General features: G+C 37.7%; 1 protein-coding gene across 2 annotated transcripts in view; it reads left to right on the forward strand.

The window, feature by feature from the left end:
- Positions 1–24,630, forward strand: part of rps6ka4 (ribosomal protein S6 kinase, polypeptide 4) — a 135,026-nt gene that overhangs the window by 92,588 nt on the left and 17,808 nt on the right. For both annotated transcript variants that reach the window (XR_005635592.1, XM_039769370.1), the window contains exons 13-15: positions 509–679; positions 2,929–3,120; positions 10,455–10,614. Coding sequence is in view for 1 of the 2 variants with exons in the window: in XM_039769370.1 (XP_039625304.1) it covers positions 509–679; positions 2,929–3,120; positions 10,455–10,614 (523 nt within the window). In the remaining variant the exon portion in view is untranslated. The remainder of the gene's footprint in view (positions 1–508; positions 680–2,928; positions 3,121–10,454; positions 10,615–24,630) is intronic.

A 24,630-nucleotide genomic window follows, 5' to 3' on the forward strand; every position in this document is an offset into this window, starting at 1 on the left:
TTCATCTCTGCAGACAAAGAGGATTGTAGCAAAAGAAATATGTCCAACCCATTTAATTAATGAAGTAGACATATTAGCCACTAAGGTCATTGCTATGTTAATGCTGCTAACAATTCAATAAATAAACTCATTCACTTTTCAGTCACAAAGAAGAAATATAGATGCTGTATAGCTTTATTACAAAAGTGAGATGGAAGAATATTTATTTGGTGTAGCATGTAGATTTTACAATACTGTATTTTCCCCATTTAACACTGAGAGAAAACAATACTGCAGCAGAACCCTGATTCAGTGCTCTCTTAGTTTTAATTGACGGGTGCCAATGTCTAGTTTAATATTTACGTGTGCCTATATAATAAGAATACAAGCTAGAATGGGGGAAATACAATTATTGTTGATAAGTAATGCAAAACATTTTCACAAAGAGTTGTCATGCTGACTCCTAAGTGTTTAGCTTAACAAAGTGTGACGTGGCAATTACAAATCTGTCTTTCTTTCTCTGTCTTAGCTACATGTCTACCTAGTGATGGAGCTGCTAAAGGGAGGAGAGCTTTTGGAGCGAATTAAAAAAAAGAAGCACTTCAGTGAGGCAGAGGCCAGCCAGATCATGAGAAAGCTGGTGTCTGCAGTCAGTTTCATGCATGATGCTGGAGTTGTTCATAGAGACCTCAAGCCAGAGGTATGTAGAACTATAATATTATGGCAGTATATATATTTGTTTATTTACTTTTTTTGGTGGTCAAATGATGACCTGTTGATCCACACCAATCCATATAACTAAACTTTTAAGAAGACTAGATTAAATAAAGGATTCCCAGAATGTTACAGAGAGAAGGAGAAAGACAGTCAAGAGATTTCCAGTGGGAAGCTAAGACTGATTTTATAGAGATGGTGCCTGGACATTATAATTTTTGTTGGATAAAAATCTGGGTAAGTGTAAAGGCAGTGTGTGTTCTGTATATAAAGGAATGCAAATTTGCATAAATGACCTGGCCCAAGAAGAAAAATTAAGTCTTCTTCTTTCGGCTGCCCCCGTTAGGGGTTGCCACAGCGGATCATCTTCTTCCATATCTTCCTATCCTCTGCATCTTGTTCTGTTACACTCATCACCTGCATGTCTTCTCTCACCACTTCCATAAACCTTCTTTTAGGCCTTCCTCTTTTTCTCTATCCTTAGCATCCTTCTCCCAGTAAACTCAGCATCTCTCCTCTGCACATGTCCAAACCAACACCTCTCTGACTTTGTCTCCCAACCATCCAATCTGAGCTAACCCTCTAATGTTTCATTTCTAATCCTATCCATCCTTGTCACACCCAATGCAAATCTTAGCATCTTTAACTCTGCCACCTCCAGCTGTGTCTCCTGCGTTCTGGTCAGTGCCACCGTTTCCAACCCATATAACATAGCTGGTCTCACTACCGTCCTGTAGACCTTCCCTTTCACTCCTGCTGATACCCGTCTGTTACAAATTACTCCCAAATTACACTCTTCTCCACCAATTGAACCCTGCCTGCACTCTATTTTTCACCTCTCTTCCACAATCCCCATTACTGTGTACTGTTGATCCCAGGTATTTAAACTCATCCACCTTTGCCAGCTCTACTCCTTGCATCCTCACGATTCCACTGACCTCCCTCTCATTGACACACATGTATTATGTCTTGTTCCTACTGACCATCATTCCTCTCCTCTGTAGAGCATATCTTCACATTTCCAGGGTCTCCTCAACCTGCTCCCTACTCTACAGCAGGTTACAGATCACCATGTCATCCACAAACAACATAGTCCACGGGGGCTCCTGTCTAATCTCGTCTCTCAACCTGTCCGCCACCATTGCAAATTATAAAGGACTCGGAGTCGATCCCTGGTGTAATCCCACCTCCAACTTGAATGCATCTGTCACTCCTACCACAGACCTCACCACAGTCACACTTCCCTCGTTCCACTGACCTCCCTCTCATTTACACACATGTATTCTGTCTTGTTCCTACTTCAAAAACATACAAAAGATAGGTTTCTTTAGTACTAACATAACATTCTCATATCTGCTCAATTCAGTGTTGTGTTGGGTGAGAGCCTATCCAGACAGCATTCTGGACAGGGAATCATTTGATTGTAAGACCTATTCAGGCACATTCTTACCCTCACCCTTACACATGGCAGTTTAGAATCGGCACTTAACCTAAGATTCACATGTTTGGAATGTGGCAGGAAAGCCAGAGTAGCCAGAGAAAAATAATATAGACATGAGGAGAGCATGGAAACTACACACAGACAGCAACAAGGTATGTGATACTGCTTGTTTAAGTGTATCAACAAAGAGAGTTTTGAAATGCCATGGTAAATATTTCAGTTGAATATTTTATGTGAATATCAAACAAGAAGTTGAAATTGGTTTGTCAAAGAATTATGAAATGCAAGTGTTTGGCAAATTTAGATTTCAACCTTGCACCTTAATATTAGAAACCTTTTCTTTGTGTTTTACAATATTATATGCCATTTTAGAGGTTTTTTACAAGATGTGCCTGTAATCTGACATTTCTAAACTGTTGATTGTACTTTTGATATGTGCTGTCAAATTTACTTTAGATTTTATGTGGTAAAGCAAAAGTACTTGACGTGTAATCAATGTTCATTTTAATGCATTACAATTATATAAGAATCCAAACGTCATTCTATATGTTTAACTGCATTTTAAGTGTTCTTTGCTGTAGGACATACCTTACTTTACATTTTGTGCTGTTCAATAAGAATCTGTCACGTGTATTGTTGGCTTTGTATGTTGTCATTTTTTGATTGCTTCAAAGTTTGTTTCTAAGCTTGATATATTTGTATGTTATATTTCACTTAGCAGCTGCCTTACTTAAAGGGCTGTCTGTTGTAGTTTAAATGAACTTGTTTACTCACTTTATTTCTTTTTTACCTAGAACCTACTGTTTGCAGATGTAAGTGAAGAGGCCCCTATTAAGGTGATAGATTTTGGTTTTGCTAGACTTCGTCCCCCAGACAATGCCCCAATGCAGACTCCATGCTTCACCCTACAATACGCTGCACCCGAGCTGTTCAGGGAAAGTGGATATGATGAGGCCTGTGATCTCTGGAGCCTTGGAGTCATACTAGTAAGTAATATGCTCTTAATAAATGTTAGAAGTGGAGTTATCCATTATGCAAAGAGCTATTTATTTTTCATCTGAATGAAATAATAGAAAAGCTGGTGAACTTTCAATTATAATATGAAGAAGATATCAAGTAAAACAAAACAAAACAGTTTTGATTAATAAAGCATAACCATCTTTCCATTGCAAACAGTTGATTACACATACTGTTCACACTTCATCTAACCAAAAGGTTTGTTCTGTTTACCTTCATCTTCAGTGATATTGATTAGTGAACGTAATTGGTTCCACTGGTCATAGTATTAACAAAAATACCTTACATTGGTTGTTTTATTATGTTTCTGTAAAATAATGTAAAATTATTTATTCAGCATATTGATGTATGAAGTAAGCCTTTAATGGTATAACTTTTTGTGTTAATTTAGATATTACTTGCATTAGTATTTCTTTTAAAATGAATGGATAAAGTAGGGCAGCTAGTGAAGAAATGTTTTTTTTTAACCTGTTTAAAACGGGGTTTGATGCCCTACCATTGTTTGGTGCAGAATTTGTGCTAGGGTCAATATAATACATGCTCATTTCTGCATTGAAAATCCATAAAATATCTAGTGGATGCATATCTCAGAGCCTAGTTTTTGCAAATTACTACCGATCAACTATAAATGCTGGATGAGCAAAACCAATTAGCCACAGACATTGCTCATGTGTAAACTTTACATTTGAAATGATCTTATCTCAAAGCTTACCAGAAGCTGCTGTACTACAAATGTCTGTCATCTTGTCAGCCTGGTGCACGCCAGCTTTTAGAAAAATAATGTGATCTGATAAGTAAGCAGCTAGAGGGGACAGTAGATATACAGAAACAAAGAATGTTGGCTTTCTCTAATTAAGCTTCAACAGATAGACAGTGCCCCCGTGAGCTGCAGAAACATTTATGCTGGCATTTGATATTTTACAAATTAATTTGTGCTCATAATTATTTACTTAGTAAAACACAGAAGAGAAATGATTTCAAAAATACTGAAAATTGAGAGCATTTAAAGTTTCTTTCATTTTCTTCAGTCCTTGATGTAGGAGTCTGTAGGTGGGAACCCAGTTTTTAAAGAGTACACTAATATATAAGCATTGTTCCGTTAGCTGCACATCAAGCCACTCTATTTACTCCCATAATAAAATCGCCATCTAACACCTCCATCTTGGCTGCTCTCCCTTTTGCATTACATCCTGTTCTAACTCGTCTTCTCACTTGATTCCTTTCCAAACATGTTTTTTTTCTACCTCACATTCTTGTGGCTCTCTTGTCTCTAGTGCAGTAATTATTTGTTTGTGTTACATAAGGATGTGAATAAACTTAGAAGTGTAACCTATATACAGTATTATTGATGCAAAACCTTGCTATGCCTTCAATAATGTCAATTTTTGTTCTTGTAATTCTGTTGTATAAGGTTAATTCATTTTCGTATGAGATTTCTTAATATTTAATCTCATTAAACTGAGAAAAACTGTAGGGTAACTGTAAAACTTAATTTAATCCACCCCAAAACTGAATGAGGTAATCCTGACAATTACAAGAAAAGTAGTATCCTAAATTAGAAGTCCAAGACAGTTATAAACATTTTAGTCTGAAGAGATAAATTTGGAAGCTCAGTAGGAAATAAAGTGCATTGCAACAGGAATATTTTGCCTTATATGATTTAGGAATTGCTAGAATACAGTAAAGTTTTCATTGGGCTTGTTTCACTGTATATTAAAGAGTGAAGTGTGGCTTCATTTGGGGCTGCCAGACTGTTACATTATAATGATGTCAGGTATTCTCTGTATTGGCATAGCAGTCATGGAGAAGTACTTTATCTTTAAGTAAGGATCTTTTCATTCCTAGTTTTTGCAGTCCAGACCATACACCCACTTATTCTTTTATGTATTCAGAAAATTACTTTTTATTTGCATGCTTACTTTATTATTTTTATCCTTAAGTGGTTTTATCAATTACTTCTTCCTGACGTTTTCTTGCTAATCTGAAATCTGGGTAGGTGTTTCCACATACATTTACAGTGACATTACTTTCACCTGTTATATTCTTAAGTGTTTTCTAATATACTGTAAGTCGTATGTGTATACATATTTCTACGAAACATTGTTCAGTGATTGATTTATTGTACATGTAAGTATGTAAACTTTATAAAAATGCTGCGTCTTCTTCATGATGCAATTTTCTCCACTTTTTGGCTATTATTTTAATATTCTAAGATGCCAATATAAAGAATTACAGTCTTTATATATGAAAATAGCTTAACTGCATTACTACAGTATTAAGAATACACCATGCACACAAGTAAATAGCTATTAGTTTATTACAATATTGTCCATAATTGTAATTGCATTTATTGAAATATTTATTTTCTGGAATGAAAAACCTTTACATAATGCAACTTCTGGCATAAGGGCGGCACGGTGGCGCAGTGGTAGCGCTGCTGCCTCGCAGTTAGGAGACCGGGTTCGCTTCCCGGGTCCTCCCTGCGTGGAGTTTGCATGTTCTCCCCGTGTCTGTGTGGGTTTCCTCCGGGCACTCCGGTTTCCTCCCACAATCCAAAGACATGCAGGTTAGGTGGATTGGCGATTCTAAATTGGCCTTGGTGTGTGGGTGTGTTTGTGTGTGTCCTGCGGTGGGTTGGCACCCTGCCCAGGATTGGTTCCTGCCTTGTGCCCTGTGTTGGCTGGGATTGGCTCCAGCAGACCCCCGTGACCCTGTATTCGGATTCAGCGGGTTAGAAAATGGATGGATGGATGGATGGAACTTCTGGCATAGTGGACTGCCGTTGTTTTACGTGAAGAATATGGACATGAGGAGAGCAAATGAATATGTGGGTAAAAGAGTGATGGAAATGGAAGTACATGGGGAGCCTGAAGCAAGGGAGGCTGAAGCAGAGAGGGATGGATAAAGTAAAAGAATATTCAAATGGAAAATGTTTGACTGGAAAAGTGCAGGACCGATCTGTTTGGATAAAGTTGCTAGGCACGTCAACCTCACAGAGAAGTAGGAAAAAAGGAAGAAGAAACAAGAGCTGAAGAGTTAAAACATTCTGTGTAGGAAATCTAAAATTTACATTGGAACTGCTAGTATCCGTTAATTTGTTAATTTTTCTTAACAACTTTATTTCACAAGTGGATTATGGATAGCCAGACCCTGTCATAGCAGCCTCAGATGCAAATCAGCAACTAACCCTGGACATTACATTATCACAAGGCATATCCATACATAGACGGCCATTCAAAGTAACCTGCATGTTTTTTTTTTTTTAAAATAACCCACATTGACACAGAGAAAACATGCAAATTCCATATAACCAGCATTAAGAATAGGATCTGAACATAAAACAGTAGTGTCACCAGGTGCATTAACATGCCTCAATAGTCTCCGTATAATCCTTTTTAACTTTTTTCATTCTTAAAGTCTCTTGAATAAATTCAAATTTAGCATAATTTTGTGATTTTTTTTTTTTTGATCAATTATATTTGGAAACAATAATAATAATAGGTACTGTACTAATGACACATTTTTATAAAAAGAGAGAGAGAGGGGGTGAATACGTGCTTGCTTCCTTGCTTCATGATGGTCCTTCTCTCTTATACTGAAATTTTCATTACTTGTCTGGCCTTTGCCACACTGTGATGTGATTGAAGCTTCAACCAGTAATTACAAACCGGATTCCAAAAAAGTTGGGACACTATACAAATCGTGAATAAAAACTGAATGCAATGATGTGGAGGTGCCAACTTCTAATATTTTATTCAGAATAGAACATAAATCACGGAGCAAAAGTTTAAACTGAGAAAATGTATCATTTTAAGGGAAAAATATGTTGATTCAGAATTTCATGGTGTCAACAAATCCCAAAAAAGGTTGGGACAAGGCCATTTTCACCACTGTGTGGCATCTCCCCTTCTTCTTACAACACTCAACAGACGTCTGGGGACTGAGGAGACCAGTTTCTCAAGTTTAGAAATAGCAATGCTCTCCCATTCTTGTCTAATACAGGCCTCTAACTGTTCAATCGTCTTGGGCTTTCTTTGTCGCACCTTCCTCTTTATGATGCGCCAAATGTTCTCTATAGGTGAAAGATCTGGACTGCAGACTGTCCATTTCAGTACCTGGATCCTTCTCCTACGCAGCCATGATGTTGTGATTGATGCAGAATGTGGTCTGGCATTATCTTGTTGAAAAATGCAGGGTCTTCCCTGAAAGAGATGACGTCTGGATGGGAGCATATGTTGTTCTAGAACCTGAATATATTTTTCTGCATTGATGGTGCCTTTCCAGACATGCAAGCTGCCCATGCCACACGCACTCATGCAACCCCATACCATCAGAGATGCAGGCTTCTGAACTGAGCGTTGATAACAACTTGGGTTGTCCTTGTCCTCTTTGGTCCGGATGACATGGCGTCCCAGATTTCCAAAAATAACTTCGAATCGTGACTCATCTGACCACAGAACAGTTTTCCATTTTGCCACATTCCATTTTAAATGATCCCTGGCCCAGTGAATACGCCTGAGCTTGTGGATCTTGCTTAGAAATGGCTTCTTCTTTGCACTGTAGAGTTTCAGCTGGCAAAACGGCGGATGGCACGGTGGATTGTGTTCACTGACAATGGTTTCTGGAAGTATTCCTGAGCCCATTCTGTGATTTCCTTTACAGTAGCATTCCTGTTTGTGGTGCAGTGTCGTTTAAGGGCCCGGAGATCACGGGCATCCAGTATGGTTTTACGGCCTTGACCCTTATGCACAGAGATTGTTCCAGATTCTCTGAATCTTCGGATGATGTTATGCACAGTTGATGATGATAGATGCAAAGTCTTTGCAATTTTTCACTGGGTAACACCTTTCTGATATTGCTCCACTATCTTTCTGCGCAACATTGTGGGAATTGGTGATCCTCTACCCATCTTGGCTTCTGAGAGACACTGCCACTCTGAGAAGTTCTTTTTATACCCAATCATGTTGCCAATTGACCTAATTAGTGTTTATTGGTCTTCCAGCTCTTCGTTATGCTCAAATTTACTTTTTCCAGCCTCTTATTGCTACTTGTCCCAACTTTTTTGGGATTTGTTGACACCGTGAAATTTTGAATCAACATATTTTTCCTTTAAAATGATACATTTACTCGGATTAAACGTTTGATCTGTCATCTACGTTCTATTACAAATTAAATATTGACATTTGCCATCTCCACATCATTGCATTCAGTTTTTATTCACAATTTTTTTAGTGTCCCAACTTTTTTGGAATCCGGTTTGTACTACCATTACTACTATTACTCCTGTTACTTGATTCAAGGTCATTCAGAAAAAAAAATATTAGGTGTGTGTGCAAAGTGAAAGCCTTCCTCTAACACCTTCCGATTGAAATGTAATATCTTGCAAAATATTTCTAAGCTCTGTGAACAAAGATTGTAATAAAAGGGGAGGGGGTAGCTATCAAGGAAATACAACATTGCATGTGTGCTTAACTGTCTTTAAAGATGTTTTATTGGCAGTATCTTAATCCATATTGCCCCTGATTTTCCCCCTTTACTCCTGACATTAACATTAGTTTTGTCTGTAGAAACAATATCTTGATTACTTTTACACCTGGCACTAAAATGCATCTGGACAGAAATCTGATGTGTCCATCCCTATGTAAAGTTCAAGTCAGATTTGCTTATAACACTGTTTTATATGAATAAAAATGCATTTGCCTTTCTGTTTTTGTTAAATACTAGGGGGCTTCGCTTGCCAACCCCTGTGTTTGGTTTTCGGATACACACTTGTAAGATTTTTTTTTCTTTGAATTGTTGCTATTTCATTAGTTTCACTGTTATTTCACAACTTCTGTAAAAACAATATTTTGAATCTTTCGTTTCCCAATATGCTGAATCTTTTAAATGAGGTCCGTGTTTAATGACTTTGTACCATAATTCAGGATAGGTTTCTCTGTTTGGAATTTCAGCACAGACAAAACGATCTGCATCATCAGCAGTTAATCATTTTTTTTGCAAAGTAACCAATAAATGCATGTGAGTTAATCCCCGTTTTTGAAATTCTCTGACTTAAACTAATTTCCTTTTGTTTTTTTTTTTTTGATACTGTAGTGACTGACGTAATAAAGTGTCACAAAAGTTCTACTTTAACAGTCACCGACTGCGTAACCCCAAACACAACTTTCTACCACCCTCTCCATCCCCTCCTCCCTCAGGTCTCGCCTCCCCCTTACCGCATCAATCAGTACCCCGCTATCAGTCTGCCGTGCTGCACTCTGCCCTCCCTCGATCGGACCTAATAGTCACTTAAAACAGAAAAAGCTTCAGCTTGGCTGGGATGCTACAATACTTTCGACTGTTACTGCTTTTATATTCTGTACCTTTCTCTGCATATGTATCGCGCCTTGGCTCTCTTTTCTCCGCGCTGCTTTGCTGAGAGCACAGGCTCTGTGTGTGCCATGTGACTTTACATGACTGAATGTTTTGCTGGCTGCCCGTGGACTTGATTGATAAGAAGGACGTGTCTTGCAAGAATCTTATGTTCCACATCCCCGCGAGACTGCCCTGGGACAATCTCTTGGCACCAAGTGTCATGTTTACGGTCTCCGCGAGACGCTCCGTGGCCAGTCTTTTTTGACTCGCTGGTCTTTCGAGAACTTTTCAGACGATCATGTATCGTTGCCTTGCTTTTTACATTCCAGGATTTTTTTTTTATATATAGAGAGATAGTTACTATCTGTTTCTTATCACCTTAAATTTGGTCTGAGACATCAGATCATCAGTGCATTTACACTTGTTTTTTTTTTATTGTGGTCAGGTGCAGGATTACGAAAAATGCATGTTGATTCCAGGTGTAAAGGGGGAAGAATTATTAAAGCTAACAAATCAGAAGAATTATTCAGGCTAACAAATAATTGTCTTTGTTATCCCATATATATGCACTCTATTCTTATAAAAGTTAATGGGGACTAACAAGTGCAATACATTTCATGACTCTTCCTTCATTCAAGTGTAGTCAGGCCATCCTTTATTCTTGCCAATGTAAATCTTTAGTACATTTTAGGTTCATGTTTATAGTTTATAGTTCATGTATAGAGATGTTAAGTGGTGTTTTATTTTCCTCAAAATACATTCTTTAAAAAAAAAAAAATGATTTCAGCATTTAACAATGCTGATGGCACAGCCATCAGGGATTCAGTGATAAATGGGTGATTTAGGTTTGACATGTATTTTGAAAGAAAAGTGTAATATCTATCATTTTTAAAATAACCTGTTGTCATTTTCTGATATTAAAGATTTATTCTTTGCTTTTCTTTTTTAGTATACTATGTTGTCGGGGCAAGTTCCTTTCCAAAGCTCCCAAAAAGGAATGACTTCAGAATATGCTTCTGATGTCATGCACAAAATCAAAGAGGGAGAGTTCTCATTGGAGGGGGAAGCATGGAAGAATGTTTCTGAAGAAGCTAAGGACTTAGTCAGAGGTACTGAGTTCATTCTCTTTTACGGTATTGTGATATATTGCAAAAAAAACATTTTACAGAAAATGCCATGGCAATTGGGTATTTCAATGTTTAAATCCAGCCAGATGGCAGGAGACATTTGAAGACTGAGATGTTACTATTAACTGCAGTCTTACAATTTAAACATATATTTACACAAGGTACATAATATTTAACAAACAGAATGTGCTTGGTATTGGGAACTGTAGAATTTGTGTATTGACCATATATTTGCATCTTTTGAACAACTTTTATCAAAACATTTTTACAACATGCAAATTGGATAACTTTATAAAAATCCACTATCAAGTTTCTGTATTTCAAGTTTGTTATGTGTACAATAGTACGATAAAAGTGAGGGTAATACAGGATCAACAACACCCAAAAAATATATCATCATACATTGAATGACACACATATACTGCTGAGTTGCATAAAAACGTTCCATGAATCTGCTGGCTTTCCTAAACTTCCCTCACTATCTGCTGTAGAAATGAACTGTTCTGTTTGTGATAAAATTAAAGATAGTATCTGTAAATGATTGCCTTATGATTGACTCAAAATGAATGCGCCACTAGATAATGTCAGAAACAGGCAATGAATGAAACAAACTCTTACTTAAATTGCATTCTTTATCTGTATAGAACGTGATTAAGACATGTACATCATACACACCTTTCTGTGCTCGCACTATCCAAAATATAGCCAAGCGAAGACCTTAATTGTCAGTGATGTTGTTAAGCACCTGCTTCACTGTGTGTTCTGGGAATGCCTCTTGCTCAATCCTGTTTGGAATAAAATATTTTCTCATATCTCAAATAGTTTTGGGTTTCAAATAATTCCTGTTGCTCTAATAGGTCTGTTAGGGTAAAACCTGATGAGAATTTACTACATAGTGAGCAACTTTGTTATAAGGTACATTACACTGCTAGCATACAGTCATACCTTGCTAAGAAGGAAGAATCCTTACATGGAAGAAGAATATCCCCATTTTACTTAAAATTACAAAAAGTTAAGATAATTTTATAAAGTTCTTTTAGAATATTGCAGGCATTTATTATGGTTGACCTTTATTAATTGAGCATGCTAAACCATTGCTATCCTTTTAGTTGCTTCAAATAAATTCTTTTTCTTTCTTCTGTGCTGATGAGTGTAGGGTATGATCCTAATTGGAATGGAATATAATGTAGTATTTTATGCATTACTAACTTGTTATACAATCTTTAAAATCAGTAATACATAAATAAATATACAGGTTGGCCTGCCTTATATGCAGATATATGGTTACAAGATCCCCTGCAGAAATGCAAAAACCATTGATGCTCAGAACTTATATAAAAACATAAAGATGACTGCGCACAAAAGTGAACACAAGATCTTGGGTATGCCATGCCTCAGCAGCATGAGCCTGTGTATGGTGTTTTTTTCTGCGTATTTAGCGGGTAATGCTTCATACAAGGATTTCACATGTTCTTTTTTGAGAATATTCTGTATTTGTTTTTAAGAGTTTCAAAACCATATTGCGTCAAAAATGTGGATGCCAAACCTGTGGATTAGACAGGCCAACTGTATACATGTGACCCTATATTGGGTTAAATAGGTTTGAGAATGTTGTGTTATGCTATTTTTTGCTGATTTATTCACTTTATACCTCCACCCGTTGTTGTATGCAAGATAACAACTGTAAGTTTCACTGTTACCGCTAAAGTTTTATTTAACCATCCAGTATTAAACATGTTCAATGGTTTAGTTGTCATCCACTATTCACTGGATGCAATGTAAGATGCATGCATTCTGGTCCACAGAGCCATTGCCAAAAATAGGGCAAATGTAAAACCCTAAAAGTTCCCAAATTTATAATATTTTTGCCTCTGGATCAGTACTTTTTTTAACCAGCTGTAAGACCTTGTAATAACTGAAAAGACAACACACTGTGAAGTAGCACATTGCAAAATAACCATAATTGTGTCAACTTTGGAGAACTTGGAAAATGATGATGAAGAATAACTTTAAGGTATTTTTTAATAGAATTAAGATTGTTTTTTTCCCCAAGGGGCCACGTTTTCATGCGGTATTTCTCAGGATTGTACTCTGTTCATCTTTTGACCAGCCTTGTCTAGATTGTTGATACCAGTTAAAAAAAAATCCTCACAGGATGATACTACCAGCATCCTTTTAAATGGGAATAAGGTGAACTGATCAGCACTTGTGCTTGCTTCACCCACAATTCTTAGTGTTCAGGCCAGACAGTTCCACTTTAATCTCATCAGGTCAGAAGACGTTCAGCCAGATACCCCCAGTATCCTGTAGGTCATGCATCTCGTGGAATGCTTTTGAGATTGTCGATCCATGCACCTCATCTTTAATTACAGCAACTAGTTACTATTAACTCATTCTGAATCACAGTTAGTGTTACAGTAGCCTCCTAAAACAATGTCCTTGGTGCATAAAAAAGACAGATTTTTTTTTTTGGTTCCTCTTTTATGTTATGATCTGTACTAAGTGGCAGGGGATACTTAAAGCATTTGAGATGGTTTTGTACCTTTGAGTTTCTCTATTGTAACATCTCAGACTTGGTTAGAATGTTCTTTTTATCTTTGTTTTGAGACTTTCTTTTGATGCTTAATGGTACTGTGGGACTATACACAGAGTGAGGGTTTTTATTCATGAAGATTAATGTAAAACGTGGTATTCTACAAATTATTCACACAGGTAAATTGACTTTTTAAAGTAGTGTATTCTACCTGCGTATTTTCAGGCTTAAATAAAAAGAAATTAATACATTTTACAGTCTGACTTCCACTTTGCATTTTGTTTAAATTGTTATAAGTTTGACATATTCAATTTGATTTGATATGGTGTGCAAAGCATTGTAGATTACTGAAAGAAAAAAAAAAACTAAGGTGTTTTAAATTTGAATCCTAAGATGTCAAAAATGAGAAACGATTTTGTGACTGTATACATTTTTTTATATTAATATTCTATGAAGCTGATAATTGTTTTAGAATGTAGTGCATTATTCAGTGTCAAATGGAAGGTACTGAAAATCTCTTTTCATTAATTGTATGTCTTCATTGTTCAAGGCAAAGGTGCACAAAATTCCCCTAACGTTTTTAGAGAAAGCCAGCAAAACTTTACTTTAGTATATATTTTTAGATGATAATTGTAACTGCTGACAAGGAATGATTTAAAATCAATATCAGAGGTATGTGACCCAACTAATGGGCAACATACATCACTGTAGTTTGTTTTAATGTAAGCAGTTTAAAATTATTAATTGTCTACTTATGTGCAGTACCCCCTATTTTAGATATTAGTAGGGTTCCCTTGAATTTTGCAATTGCAACTTAGTTACAGTTATAAGTCCTTGATCTACCAAATGTATGTGGAAATGCGTCTACAGTGCATCCAGAAAGTATTCACAGTGCATCATTTTTTCCACATTTTGTTGTTACAGTCTTATTCCAAAATGGATTAAATTCATTTTCTTCCTCAGAATTCTACACACAATACCCCATAATGACAACATCAGAAAAGTTTACTTGAGATTTTTGCAAATTTATTAAAAATAAAAATACTTGGAAATCACATGTACATAAGTATTCACAACCTTTGCCATGAAGCTCAAGATTGAGCTCAGGTGCATCCTGTTTCCCCAGATCATCCTTGAGATGTTTCTGCAGCTTAGTTGGAGTCCACCTGTGGTAAATTCAGTTGACTGGACATGATTTTGAAAGGCACACATCTGTCTATATAAGATCCCACAGTTGACAGTTCATGTCAGAGCACAAACCAAGCATGAAATCAAAGGAATTGTCTCGAGGCAGAAATCTGGGGAAGGTTACAGAAAAATTTCTGCTGGTTTGAAGGTCCCAATGAGCACAGTGGCCTCCATTATCCGTAAGTGGAAGAAGTTGGAAACCACCAGGACTCTTCCTAGAGCTGGCTGGCCATCTAAACTGAGCGATCGGGAGAGGAGGGACTTAGTCAGGGAGGTAACCAAGAACCTGATGGTCACTTTGTCAGAGCTCCAGAGGTCCTCTGTGGAGAGAGGAGAACCTTCCAGAAGGACAACCATCTCTGTAGCAATCCACCAATCAGGCCTGTATGGTAGAGTGGCCAGATGGAAGCCACTCCTTAGTAAAAGGCACGTGGCAGCCCGCCTGGAGTTTGCCAAAAGGCACCTGAAGGACTCTTAGACCATGAGAAAGAAAATTCTTTGGTCTGATGAGACAAAGATTGAACTCTTTGGTGTGAATGCCAGGCGTCACGTTTGGAGGAAACCAGGCACCGCTCATCACCAGGCCAATACAATCCCTACAGTGAAGCATGGTGATGGCAGCATCATGCTGTGGGAATGTTTTTCAGAGGCAGGAACTGGGAGATTAGTCAGGATAAAGGGAAAGATGACTGCAGCAATTTACAGAGACATCCTGGATGAAAACCTGCTCCAGAGTGCTCTTGACCTCAGACTGGGGCAACGGTTTCTTTTTTCAGCAGGACAACGACCCTAAGCACACAGCCAAGATATCAAAAGAGTGGCTTCAGGACAACTCGGTGAATGTCCTTGAGTGGCCCAGCCAGAGCCCAGACTTGAATCTGATTGAACATCTCTGGAGAGATCTTAAAATGGCTGTGCACCGACGCTTCCTATCCAACTTGATGGAGCTTGAGAGGTACTGCAAAGAGGAATGGGCGAAACTGGCCAAGGATAGGTGTGCCAAGCTTGTGGCATCATATTCAAAAAGACTTGAGGCTGTAATTGCTGCCAAAGGTGCATCGACAAAGTATTGAGCAAAGGCTATGAATACTTATGTACATGTGATTTCTCAGTTTTTTTATTTTTAATAAATATGCAAAAACCTCAAGTAAACTTTTTTCACATTGTCATTATGGGGTGTTGTGTGTACAATTCTGAGGAAAAAAAGGAATTTATTATATTTTGGAATAAGGCTGTAACATAACAAAATGTGGAAAAAGTGATGCGCTGTGAATACTTTCCGGATGCACTGTAGATACATTTAAAGTCTACAATAAAAAGCCAGGTTTATATACCTTTAGAAAATTAGTATGAACACTGTATCATTTTCACTTCTCAACTGTCAGACTTTAGATCTGCAATACAAATGCATGTCTATAGACTTTCTGCTTGTTGTATATTTCATTATTATTTATCCACTGTATATGTTTTGTTTATTCTGTCATTGTCTTTTCTTGAAAATAAAATTAAAGTGTGGTAGGTGGGTGAAATTATATTACAAGAGTCATGTAAATGGAAGGAACCCTACCTAAACTTACTTTTCTTACGATTTAAACCTAGCTTCACTTACACAGTGTAACATAATATTTTTTTTGGGGGGGGGGCGGGGGACAATCTTTTGTTGACACAGATATTGCTGGACTGCATCCACAGATTTGCATGAGTCATTCATTTGGAGATCAGCCACGTTAGCACAAGTTGCAGGGCCTGCCCAAAGCAAGTGTGCTCTCCTTAAGATTTAAACTTTTTCACATAATGATGAGATTTTTCTAAGTTTGACTGCGAATTTAAAAGAAAGAAATTTAATTCCAAAAACTGAAATGTCAACAGTTTGTAAGTAATTATGCAGAAGTCTGAATTAATTTACTCTTTGTAAAATTGCTCAAGCTCTGCCTGGTTAGTTGGATGCAGCAGTGGACAGTGATATTCACCACAGATGTTCATTGGGGTTAAGGTCAGGAGTTTTTTTCATTTTAAGCCGACTCCATTGGTGCTCTGACAGTATGCTTGGGTAACTGTTCAGAGAAAAACTTCCTCCCCACTTTAAGCTTTCTGGCAGAACGAAGCAGGTTCTTTTCCTCCACCTGTCTGTGTTGTGTAGTATTCATCTTCTTATCAGTGTTAACCACATTGCCACTGCTGCTGCAAAAACATTTTACAGTGGGATGGTCCTACCTGGCTGATGTGCAGTGTAAGATTCACTCCACACAAACTGCTTAGTGTTGAAGCCAAATCCTTCCACTTTATTCCGATCAGACAGCAGGACTTTCTGCCACATCTTTGCATTGTCTTCACAATGACTCTTTGCAAATCCTCTACAGGCAAGGATATTTTTTTTTCTGCTATTTCAGCCCAGACTTCTTCCTTGCCACTCTTTTATTAAGGTCCTTTTTGTGCCAGTGCATTGGAGATTGTTGAGCCCCCAACAAAAACTTAAATCACAATCACTATTTCTGTAACTCATAGTGACAATAGGCATCACACTACTTTTTGTAAGCACAGTATTTACATGCTCTTGGAGATCCATGTAGGGACAGTCCTTTTTGGCTACTTGTGCACTAAGCTTTCCAGGTGCCATGTAGGTGAGTTATGACACCTTTGTTTGTTAATGCATTTCATATAGTAAACCTATGTTGTTCCTCTTTATAGAGAGCATAAAGTGTTCATGCAGGATATAACAATGGGTATGTGATTTTTATATGAGTAGCAAACTCTTTCACAATTTCTACTGGGTTGTTTCTGCACGCATTGTATTAGTTTAGCGTTAGTCTACCTTTATCTGTCATTCATTTATTCTTCTTGCTGATTTTCTCAGCATGAAGATGGCTAGTTTGTTTCCCATGTTATAGGAACATTACTACATTGGATTCAAATAAAAATAATTTATTTTATTTATAGGCGCCTTTCAAGGCACACAAGGACACCTTACAGAACACATTAATAACAGCATTCACAATGTACAATTAATAAAATTGGCTTTAAATTTATCAACTCAATTTTCAGACAGAATAAGCCAGCTTAAAAAGATGTGTTTTAAGATGAGATTTAAAGGTTGGAAGAGAGTAAATTTTTATCACCTTAACCTGCTGCACATTTTTCCCAGCTCTGTCCCTCTGTCTAGCCAATCAGTACAGGTCCTTTTCTCCCTGCTTAGTGTCCAGCCTCTCATACAACTCATCATACGCCTTTTCTTTAGCCTTTGCCACCTCTTCATATTGCACCTTATCTCCTTGTACTCTTGTCTACTTTCTCATCTCTCTGACTATCCCACTTCTTCTTTGGCATCCTCTTCCTCTGTATACTCTCCTGTATTTCTTCATTCCACCACCAGGTTTCCTTTTCTTCCTTCCTCTCTCCAGATGTCACGCCAAGCACCCTTCTTGCTGTCACCCTTACTACATCTGCTGTAGTTTCCCAGCTGTCTGGTAACTCTTCACTGCCACCCTGTGCCTGTCTCACCTTCTCCCTAAACTCAACCTTGCAGTCTTCCTTTTTCAACTTCCACCATTTGATCCTTGTCTCTGCCCTGACTCTCTTCATCTTCTTGATCTCCAATGTCATCCTACAGACCACCATCCTATGCTGCTTAACTAAACTTTCCCCTGCCACCCCTTTGCAGTGTTCAATCTCCTTCAGATCAACTCTTCTGCATAGGATGTAATCCACCTGTCTGCATCTTCCTCTACTCTTGTAAGTAACCCTATGCTCCTCCCCCTTCTTAAAATACGTATTCACCACAGCCATGTCCATCCTTTTGGCAAAATCCACTATCCCGTGACCTTCTTCATTCCTCTCCTTGACACCATACCTACCCATCACTTCCTTGCCTCCACTGTTCCCTTCGCCAACATGCCCATTGAAATCCGCTCCAATCACCACTTTCTGTCCCTTGGGTACACTGTTCATCACTTCATCCAACTCACTCCAAAAATCTTCTTTCTCATCCATTGCACACCCAACTTGCAGTGCATATGCACTAACAACATTCATCATCATCACCTCCAATTTCCAGCTTCATAATCATTACTCTGTCTGAAACTGTTTTCACCTCCAAAACACTCTTGACATACTGGTCCTTCAGAATAACTCCTACCCCATTTCTGTTCCCATCCACACCATGATAGAACAATTTGAATCCACCCCCAATACACCTGGCCTTACTCCCCTTCCATTTAGTCTCTTGAACACACAATATATCAACCTTCCTACTCTCCATCATATCTGCTAACTCTCTCACCTTACCAGTCATACTGCCAACATTCAAAGTTCCTACCCTCAGTCCCACTCTCTTTACTTTCCTCCTCTCCTCCGGACACGTCTCCCCCCTCTTCTTCTCCTTCTTCTTCTTCGGCCAACAGTAGCCCAATTTCCACCAGCACCCTGTTGGCTAACAGTACTGGTGGTGGTCGTTGTTAACCTGTGGCTTGACCGATCTGGTATGGAAATTTGTATTGTTGTCTGCATATTGATTTGGCAAAATTTTACACCGGATGCCCTTCCTGACATAACCCTCCCCATTTATCCGGGCTTGGGACCGGCACGAAGAAACACACTGGTTTGTGCATCAAGAACCTCTATCACTATTTAAGAAAATTAACAGACAGCCGTGATTTAACTTCCTGCAGACAGTCAGAGAGTGAAGAAGGTAGAAGAGTGGAATCAGGCTTAGACAGATAGCGCTGGGTGTCATCAGCATAACAGTGATAATGAATATCAAATTTCCTAAAGATATGGCCAAGAGGTAGAAGATAAATAATAAATAAATCTGAGTCCTTGTAGCAGCAAGACGGACTATGAAATGACTCTCTCTTATTGGGTCTGGATTGCATTTGACTTTTTATTATTATTAGGCAGATGCCTTTATCTAAGGAAAACAATTATTTAATTACCCTTTTTAACATTTAGAGCATAGGCAGACTGAAGTCAAATGATCAGGGTCTAGGGTTACACAGGCACTGAAAAAGCACTGAAACCACCCCCAGAAAATGGTATGTTACTAGCATTTGGGGATTTTCAGTACTGGAAGTAAACATGAGCTTTCCTCTTAATCCCTTTTTGTCCAACACACAGCAGCTTATGTCCAATTTACACTTCATAGGAAATACGTGGAAAACATTCATTCGTGTCTTTGATGTGATCAGGACTTCATGGGAACACCCCTTCCCCACTTATTGCTTCAACGTGATCAAGGCTTCATAGGGGACCATGCCCCTCCCCATACTCCATTGCTTCATTGCAGTCAGGGCTTCACAGCGGACTATTGAACCCCTCCATGTTTAGATGCAATCTTGCTAATAAAGTCATTACAAACATTTAATCTAACCCAGGTTTTGAACCAGATATTTTCATCTCTACTTGTTTATTTCACTTTTTGAATAAATTCTAAATTAACAGTTAACTTAACAATTATTGTTATACCTTATGAAACTCAGAAAAAAAATGAATGCCTAAAATAAGCATATTTTAATTTTAATGCAACAATTTTTCAAAAACAAATTATTTTCTTGAGCAGTACAATTTATTTCAACAATTATTGGCACCCCTTCAGTTAATATTTGGTGATGCTTCTGGAAAGGAAAACAGTGCTGAGCTGCTTCCTGTAAAACGAACAAAAAAAAAAGGTGATGGGGTTGGAGCACATTCTTGGCGGGATCTTGGACCACCGCTGCCCTATGCAAAACATTACCAAGATCCTTGATAGTCTTCGGTTTGTGCATGTAGGCCTCTTTAATTCAGATCACAAGTTTTCAGCAGGATTCAAGTATGCAGCTATTTTTGTGTTGACTTTGATGTATATTTAGCATCAGGGCCAGGCAGGGTTTTATACTAAAATATCCTAGTACTTGAATGGAATTCATTATGGCATTGATGTTAAGAGTACCTTGACCACTGGCAGCAAAACAGGACCAGAGCCTCAGTGATCCACCACCATATTTTACTGTAGGGTTTCAGGTACTTTTCCTCATATGTAGTCCTCTTTGATGCTGCACATGGCTAAGAATTTAGTTTTGGTCTAATCTGACCACATCACATGATTCCAGTTGGAGTTGCAATGGTACTAGGCAAAGGTCAGGCACTGCTGTGTGTGAGTTGTACTCAGTCGGGGCTTCTTTCATAGAAAGAACACTTTCAAAGACATTGTTTACATTGGAGGTGATATCTAACAGTTTTTTTTACTGTACTCCTTTCATTTGTAAGAGTACTAAGATTTTTTCCAGTGACAGAATCCTGTTCATCACATAATCTCATATTCTTTTTATATATACATTGATTTGCACTAAAGGAAAAGGATTGCACCAGGTTAATGCAATTTATTTAATATAACAGGCATTATTGTAACTCTGGTAAAAGATGAATATAACAGTTGATTCTGAAACTTGATAAGCCCAAGATTCTACTAAACTGTGCTTTTCTGAAACTTTGATCCTTAGATTCTTCTTTGCCTCACTTCCCATCTATTTTTAGACTTCTGAAATTTCTTGATTATTGCCTTGACGATGCTTAGTGATATTTTTAACTGTTTATGTGTTTTTTTTTATATCTACTACTACCTGATCTGTGTTGTTTAATAGTCATGTTTCTTTTCAACTGAAACTTTCTTTAGTTTTACACATGGTGACGGATAACAAAGGGATTTCACATCTGTGTGTCCTCCATATTTGTATTCTAGAGAAACAGGAAATTGGCATAAGGCAGCAATACAGTTCTTGGAGGCTTAATGAAAAGCATTGAATTTTATTAAAAAATGTCACTTTTTTTTTTTTTTTTTTTCCCGACCAAGATCTTTTATAGTTCGTTTTGAACGATTATCATTTAAGCTAGAGGTGATGGCACTCCTCAGAAACAAGGAAGATATTATATATGAAAATAACCACATTCGTATCTTCCCTGACTTCTCTCCAGCAACAGCTATTAAACACGCAGCTTTCTATAATATTACACAGCAGCTACGGCAAGCCAGTGTCAAATACAGCCTCCTGTATCCGGCAAAACTGAAAGTGGAATGGCAAGGTCATTTCTATGTCTTCGCTAGCAAGGAAGAAGCAGAAAATAAATTAAGAAAGCTGATCCCTGTACTATTCTGATACATAATAGTGAGTCATGGCGGTAAAAGAAAATTGATAAAGCTGGGATTAATAATCTACTGTCTGATCTATTCGTTTTAAAATATGGGTTTCTTATCAGCATATATTCTCATATATATATATATATATATATATATATATATATATATATATATATATATATACTAATAAAAGGCAAAGCCCTCACTCACTCACTCACTCACTCATCACTAATTCTCCAACTTCCGTGTAGGTAGAAGGCTGAAATTTGGCAGGCTCATTCCTTACAGCTTACTTACAAAAGTTGGGCAGGTTTCATTTCGAAATTCTACGCCTAATGGTCATAACTGGAAGGTATTTTTCTCCATTAACTGTAATGGAGTTGAGCTGGAAAGGCGGAGTTTCGTGTGACATCATCCGCCTCCCGTAATCCGTGAACTGATTGTCAGCGCAGTGCGTAGAAAACCAGGAAGACCTCCAAAAGCGCTTAAGAAAACATGCATTATATAATTGAGAAGGCAGCGAAAAACAATAAGAAGCGAGCGAGTGACATATACTACCATATTCATGAGTGTTGCTGCCTCGGAAAGAAAGCAAGGTGTAAACCTAAACTTTAAATTAAGTTCATAGACAGGCTACGCTGGCGTTTCACATGCCCACAGGTAATCACGGGATACAAGTTTAATGAGAGGGCGCGGGATATAAGCGAGAGTTTTGATCACTTTGTAACTAAGTTAAAATTGTAGGTGAAGGGGTGTGCTTATGCAAATTCGAGAGACTGTGTTTGTGGGGATTGACAGTTAAAGGCGGGTGGGGAGTCACGTCATCATCTCCCTCCCATTCATCTAATTTCGGTCTGAGCTGAGCTCAGCGCTAATGCCGTCTTCGAAGCAACTTTGTCAGACTGCCACCAAATACTCACAGAAAAATCCACAAGTTAATACACACGCTGTCTCTAGAGTTTCTCCACACTGAATCCTCCAGGCACTACTTACAAAAGGTCACATTGACAATCGTGTTACGTTATTTTTAAAATCTTTCCTTTTCTTAGCACAAGCACAGCTGAGAAGCTTGATGCATGTGCTCCATAGCGTTAAAAATAATGCATTTAATCACACTTTGCATTACAAGCAAAGGGAGCTTTTGTCAATGCATGATTTCCTGGTACTGTACACCGATTACATTGATCAGCGCATCCCGATTCATTTTACCCTCGCACCACCTTAGTTTGAGAAGAAGTCTGAAAAAATATGAGGTTAACACAGAAAAACATCACCAATTCAAGCTTTATGAATAATCGATTAAGCCATCAATAATTGTTTTGGTAAAGCCATCCTCCTTCCATTTTATAATTTTTCCGCCAATAGCCATGATTAAATGAGCGGTAAATAAAGTAAGAGCAAAGCGAGGGTGACTTATTTAGGCAGGCATATATATGACAGCAACACTCATGACAATGTCAATCATGTTACGTTATTATTAAAATGTTTCCTTTTCTTTTCATTACTTCTTTAACACACTACTTCTCCGCTGCGAGGCGGGGATTTTGCTATATATATAATATATGAATGACCTCCAAAAGGCTGAGACTTTTGATATCATGAGCGTGTCTGCAAAACTGTGGTCTCCTGCCCAGCAAAAGTCGAGCAGCCAGCTGCGCTGCATAGCTGTGCCGGCCTTTGAGGCGCTGACTGCGCTTCTGCCTTAAGTCAAAGTGAGCACTTTTAATTTTTCATCCTCCCCTGCGCTATAGCCCAGACAAGTGCAAACACGGGACCCCTTTTCTACACCACGGAAAAATAATATTAAGGCGATTCACACTTTCTTTTGCGTATACGATTATGAGGTCCTCACCTCGGATTATGAAGACACGCACGAGTGGAGGACTGACAGTGCCATCACAGCTGATTAATGGCAGGGCGTCTCACCAGTCTACACAAGACCCACGCGACTGTCCCAAAAGGCGATCATAGCGTCAGCGAACACATCTCTCTATACTATATAAAAGAAAAAGGCAACTTTCCTTTCTTTACACCTATTTTCCTTTTATCCCAAACCAAAGCCTTTCTCTCTTAACACTGCAGAGGACACAAAACTAATTTTCTTTAAATGCGGTAAGGCACATTACCAGAGGCACAAATTTGAGCGTTCACATAGAAAATGTAATTTCTATACCACAGCCGTCGTGTAGCGCCTTTCAAAAGGGATCTACTACCGAGAGATGATCCATATACATTTTAACTGCTGTTAGTTACTTACCTGTTGTGTTACACAGTCTTTAAAATGTAGTTTACCTGAAACCACTCCAGTAGTGCTCAATGTACCTGTACTTCTTAAAGCGTTAATGTTTTACTGTTTAATAACTTATAGACTATATTTTATTATTTTTCCCTTGCACTCAGTGACCAAAGCTATACACACACATATAGACACATACAAACATACACACAAGTATATGTATGTGTATATATGTATGTATGTATATATATATATATATATATATATATATATATATATATATATATATATATATATATATACACACACACACACACATACATACATACACACATATATATAATTTGTGTGTGTGTATGTATGTATATATGTATATATGATGTAGATAGGTATGTATATATATATATATATATATGTGTATATGTAGATATGTATATAGATATGTAGATATGAAGATATGTATGTGTATATATATGTATGTGTGTGTGTGTGTGTGTGTGTGTGTTGTGTGTGTGTATATATATGACAGCAGCAATCCAAGCTGTGAGAAAACACTAAAAAGGAGGCGTGTCAGGCGTTGTGGTACATTTTCTGATGCAGCTAGGCGAAAAAACTTTGTGGCGCTGCCGCCAAATACACAAAACAATTACTTTGACAATCATGTTACATTATTTTTAAAATGTTTCCTTTTCTTTTCATAACTTCTTTAACACATGACATCGCTGAAGCTGGTATTTTGTATATATATATATATATATATATATATATATATATATATATCACAGCGACACTCATAACAGTGACAAAACAATTACATTGACAATCATGTTACGTTATTTTCAAAATGTTTCCTTTTCTTTCTCTTTCCTTCTTTAACACACTACTTCTCCGCTGCTAGTATAAGCGGGTATATATATATATATATATATATATATA

Source organism: Polypterus senegalus, chromosome 11 (assembly GCF_016835505.1).
Source record: "Polypterus senegalus isolate Bchr_013 chromosome 11, ASM1683550v1, whole genome shotgun sequence".
NCBI classification, from domain to species: domain Eukaryota; kingdom Metazoa; phylum Chordata; class Cladistia; order Polypteriformes; family Polypteridae; genus Polypterus; species Polypterus senegalus.